Here is a 4,792-nt window from a genome sequence, read left to right as displayed (position 1 = left end):
AATATAATTTAGTGTCATTATAATATAATCATAATATTTGAGTATTTCTGAATGATTTAATGATGACGTCGACAATAATTATAAAAAGAAAAGATAGAGTAAGATAGATCTAACTCTAACATATATAATAGGATAATGGACACATGATTTGTACTAGGTAAGTGATTATTAGGATTGCTGGCGTATTAATGAAATATTCAGTTTGTCGTGAAAAATGTGCTGGTCACTGAAAATGCGACAATTTCTTTTTCCTCATAGGCCTTTTAGTTTTTAAATAATACACCTATTTGGTTTGAGTACAAATATAGTAATATCTGACAGTTAAGTTAGTCAGTTAAGACATAAAATAACAATTCCCGGAACAAAATATCGAGATTTGTTTCAATGTTTACACGATCTTTTGCAAGACTCTTCCTGGTTTAGATACACGACTGCATTGTTCCAATTTGTGCATTGAATCAACGTCATTTAAATAGGTAAGTAGACAACGCAGCGTGCCTCTGATCTAAAAGAAAACGACAATTATAAGTGTATCTTTATCAAACACTTTGAAAAAGTCGTTAAGTATAGGTGGTCGTGACTTGTTATTTTAAACCATTAGTCCTTAATAATATTTTAAACGGAGACGGAAATTTACGGAATTTCTTTCAATACAGGTTGTCGCCCTTGTCATACAATAAGGATAGTCATGATTAAACTTTACCACTGGGTTCTCTTTGTGAATGCAGGACCATTGTACTTAAAACTTTGATAAGATTTTGTCTCGGCTTTTACAGTATATACACGTGTATAGTGACAAATGTACTTAAGGTGTTGACCTACAATATAGTATGAAAGGTTTAAGTTGTTCGATATAAAACGGTGTAGAATTACTGTAAGCTCAAGCTAAATGTCAAAACTACTTTTAGTAGGCCTATTCGACTATTTGTTCCAGTATTAATAAAGTTATGGACATTCCATAAATAGCAACTCGTTTTAATAGCACCGAAATATACAACTAGGAGACCATTTAAAGTATCTAATTGCTGAATGTTTTTCGAACAGAACAGTTTGCCAATACACTGGTATTGTTACCGGTATATATAACAGCTGGCGGTTTATGTCTCTTCTTTCAAAAGGATCACTGATCAATGTAAAAAAAATTGTAAGTGTATTTCTTTCGTTTATCAACATTTTTAATGAAAACCACGTGAGATATGTGTCTACATACAGATGCTGTGTGGTTAGCACATGTTAAGCTAACCCTCATTTATTAAGTTATGAAATTTCAAAAGTCACGGATCGGGGTTTTGCTATCTTTTAATTTTTTTGAAAATAAATTGTGAGTTCTGTTATATATACTTGCTAAGTAATTTTCACGAGTATGATGACTCTTTTTTAATCCAGTAGCATAACAAGCTAGCTGCTGTATCTGAAAGCAACTGCCGTTCCGATTGCGAGTTTGTTGGTGTGACGAGGGATCAAATTCTTATTATGCTATGTTAGCTTTCAAACCTATTCTGTCATTTTTCATATCGAATACCGATATGAATTTATGTGTTTGTGTTTGATAGTTATATTTTCTTCATATTTCTGTTTCATTTATCCAATTCTTTTTATTTTCACATCTGATAGAAAACACTCGGAAATTCATTTAGAATGGCGTCACACGGAACAAAACCAAAACCGGAGTTTTATCGAAGAGTCCTACCAGACGGATGTATCGCCTTTTCGTCCACAGAAGGGAAGACAATCTTCAGGGAGGCTCTAGTGTCTGGTCACATGGGATGCTATTTCAAAATGGCGTCACAATTCAGCACCCAAGCTGAGCCAGCCTTCTGCGGCCTCACTACTCTCGTCATGATCCTGAACGCTCTGGAGGTCGACCCTGGGAAAGTCTGGAAGGGTCCCTGGCGATGGTACCACGAGGATATGTTAGAATGCTGTGTATCATTAGATGTGATGAAAGAAAATGGCATAACCTTTGATCAATTTGTATGTCTGGCTGCTTGTAACTCATTAGAAGGAGAGTCTACAAGAATGGATGATTCTGCCTCGCTAGAAACGTTTCGAAATCACGTCACCAGGCTAAGCAGAAACGATGATCGATTCATCGCCTTATCCTATAGCAGAAAGATTCTTGGCCAGACCGGGGACGGTCACTTTTCCCCTGTTGGAGGTTATCATCCCGACAGAGACATGGTGTTGGTGATGGACACAGCTCGGTTCAAGTATCCCCCTCACTGGGTTCCGCTGACTACCATTTGGGAAGCCATGAAACCACTCGACAAAAGTACAGGTAAGATATTGTTTCAACTCAAACTGAGGTAAAAGATATAAATTATTTTTTAAACTGAATGAATTTCATATCGGTGTCTTCAAATATCACCATTTCAAACCTAAAGGGAAATCGATATTTGACATGAAGATAAGAAAATTATAAAGCTGAAAAAAAACCCCAACAAAACCTTGGTATTTTTCCATTTAAAATGACAATAACAAAACTTTGATTTAAGCGAACTGTGCAAGTGTTGTTATCACGATGATTCATATGAACAGTGTTTCACGAGATTTCATCGTTTAACTTTCAGGAAAGCCTAGAGGCTACTGCATTTTGTCAAAAATTAACAAGGATGGATCATTGCGATTATTCAAATTGTCGAAATCCTTCAATGTCTTCTTACCTTGTGCCTGCACCAGTGGTATTTCGTCATTCTTGTACAAATGGCGAGAAGGCTTGGCGAAGGAAGTTGCAGCAATGACATTGGAAGGTACAGATGAAAAAATACCATCCGACGACATGGACATCTTCGACCAAGTTTTACCTTTGTTGCTGAAAAGTGCCGGTTGCATTGCACAACATGAATGCATTCTTTCCACATTTATGGACTTGGCGAATTTCTCAAAGGAGCACAATTCGCTGAAAGAGGCTTTGCTTCAGCAGATCGAATGTTTGGATCTTTACAACATTGTACACGATGTTTTACAGAATGCCGACATTGTGTCCGATTCCTGCTTATCTATTGGTAATGCAGGAGAAAATAAGGTCATGGCGTCAGATGAAGGATGCTGCGGAGTGTCTTCTGCAAAATGTGCAAAAAATTCAGATACCAGAATGATTCCGGCACATTTTATCACAGTCTTCGTGCTCTGTTGGCCATACGAATCGTTCAAGGACACGGAAGCGGTGACAATTGCAGACACGTTGGATGCATACATCATAAAATGGATGGAAAGCACAACCTCAAAAGAGCTCAAGGAAGAAGTGTCACAGCTCAAAAGGCAGCTGTCGGTGCTGTTGAAAATGCGTTCGATAAACCATGGTGTTTCCTGCAACACCCAATGCAAGGCCGCTACATCGTGCAGCAACCTGTGTGAGACCACTACTTCCTTCAGCAAGAATAAATAGTCGACGCCTTTTTGGACAAATGTGAACACAATTGGTACTCGAAAAGCAACATTTATCTAAGGAAACTTTACACAATTACGCAAGAATGTGAAAAACTTATTAGATACAAAATATAAACAGTTTTGGAGTTTAAAACAAGATTGAAAAAAGTTTAAATAGTGTTATTCGCCATTTCTTTGCCAATGTTATTTAGATTTCGTAGTTTAGGCAGCATTTATTTGATAATCTACCGCAGTCATAACATACGTACACTTTTAGAGTGTGGAGCATTTACGTGTTGTCTGTTTTATTTGTAGATTCATGTTATCTGTCATTTCCGGTTACACAAACTCGCTTAACTTTAATTGCTAAGATATGTATCATTACATGTTTGGATTCTTATTCAATATCGGAACACTTATTCATAGGGAATATATTCTTGTCCCTAAAACAATAATCATGAAATGCTTGTTTTATCAAATTAGTAGCGATGCTTATGTTTGTTAACTCCGTGTGATTTGATCTATTGCCGACTCTTACGACGGTCACCTGTTCATAGTTTGTTTTCGGGGTTTCCTTGCTGTCCTAGTATTTAGATGTTTTGTATGGGGTCTATCCATGAGTTTTTGTTGGATATATTTAATAACTAACAAATGTATGTGTAGCTACTTTTATAATATATGTTTTTTAACTTTTATATTCATAGGTTGGTTTAGAGTAAAAGACAGTTTTGCAGCATTATACATTAATTATGGATTCACTATAGAAAACAATCTTCTTTCAAAGTAATTTCTTTAAACAAGCCATATGCTTAAAAAAACTTATTTGTTTCCTTTCAGCGTATTTTGACAAAGTTATTTGAAGAAATGTCTGAAGTGATCATCATTACATGGTTCGTTACCTATCAATGACCTAACTTACTGTGTAGGGGGGAGATGATCTGCACTTTTCTGCTTGGGTTAATTAAGATTATAATGAATGTAGCAATTAATGCTACAATGAGCGATACCTATATATCTAGTGATTATGATAATGCACATTCATAAATCTAGTTTCTTCAGAGCCTTACATAAGCCTTTTCATATTTGAAGTTGTAGACGTGCACTATAAGATTTGGTACGGTGGTACTGTAATTAATCTCAGTAAAAATATTATTCGTGACTGCTTTTTTACAAATTTTTGTTAGCATAATCTTGCACTTTTACATATTTTTAACACAACCAGATATATCTTATAATTTGAATGCGTGTACAACCCATATAGTTTACACCAGCGTGATAAATTAGATAAATGATTGTTCAATGCCTAAGGTACATGAATCCTTAAGCGATCCTGACAATATATGTTTTTACTAAATAAATGAGATGTTTCTATTAAACACATTTTTTGCTGCGTCATTTGATCACTTGTTCGCCATATTTGTTG

General features: G+C 35.6%; 1 protein-coding gene across 1 annotated transcript; it reads left to right on the top strand.

The window, feature by feature from the left end:
* The first annotated feature begins 393 nt into the window (after positions 1-393).
* Positions 394-4,525, top strand: LOC110459071 (glutathione gamma-glutamylcysteinyltransferase 2-like). The gene is made up of 3 exons (XM_021511124.1): positions 394-476; positions 1,615-2,278; positions 2,571-4,525. Exons 2-3 carry the CDS (start codon positions 1,639-1,641, stop codon positions 3,386-3,388), a joined length of 1,458 nt encoding a protein of 485 aa, XP_021366799.1. The 5' UTR covers positions 394-476; positions 1,615-1,638; the 3' UTR covers positions 3,389-4,525.
* Positions 4,526-4,792: the final 267 nt, after the last annotated feature.

Source organism: Mizuhopecten yessoensis, unplaced genomic scaffold (assembly GCF_002113885.1).
Source record: "Mizuhopecten yessoensis strain PY_sf001 unplaced genomic scaffold, ASM211388v2 scaffold9963, whole genome shotgun sequence".
NCBI lineage: Eukaryota > Metazoa > Mollusca > Bivalvia > Pectinida > Pectinidae > Mizuhopecten > Mizuhopecten yessoensis.
This window is presented reverse-complemented; position numbering and strand designations above follow the sequence as displayed.

What these genes read in the sequence shown, in the direction of transcription:
- LOC110459071 (XM_021511124.1), top strand. Translation starts at nt 1,639, where the DNA reads ATGGCGTCACACGGAACAAAACCAAAACCGGAGTTTTATCGAAGAGTC. An exon ending in ACCACTCGACAAAAGTACAG is followed by an intron (nt 2,279 to 2,570) that starts GTAAGATATTGT and finishes TTTAACTTTCAG; the next exon opens with GAAAGCCTAGAGGCTACTGC.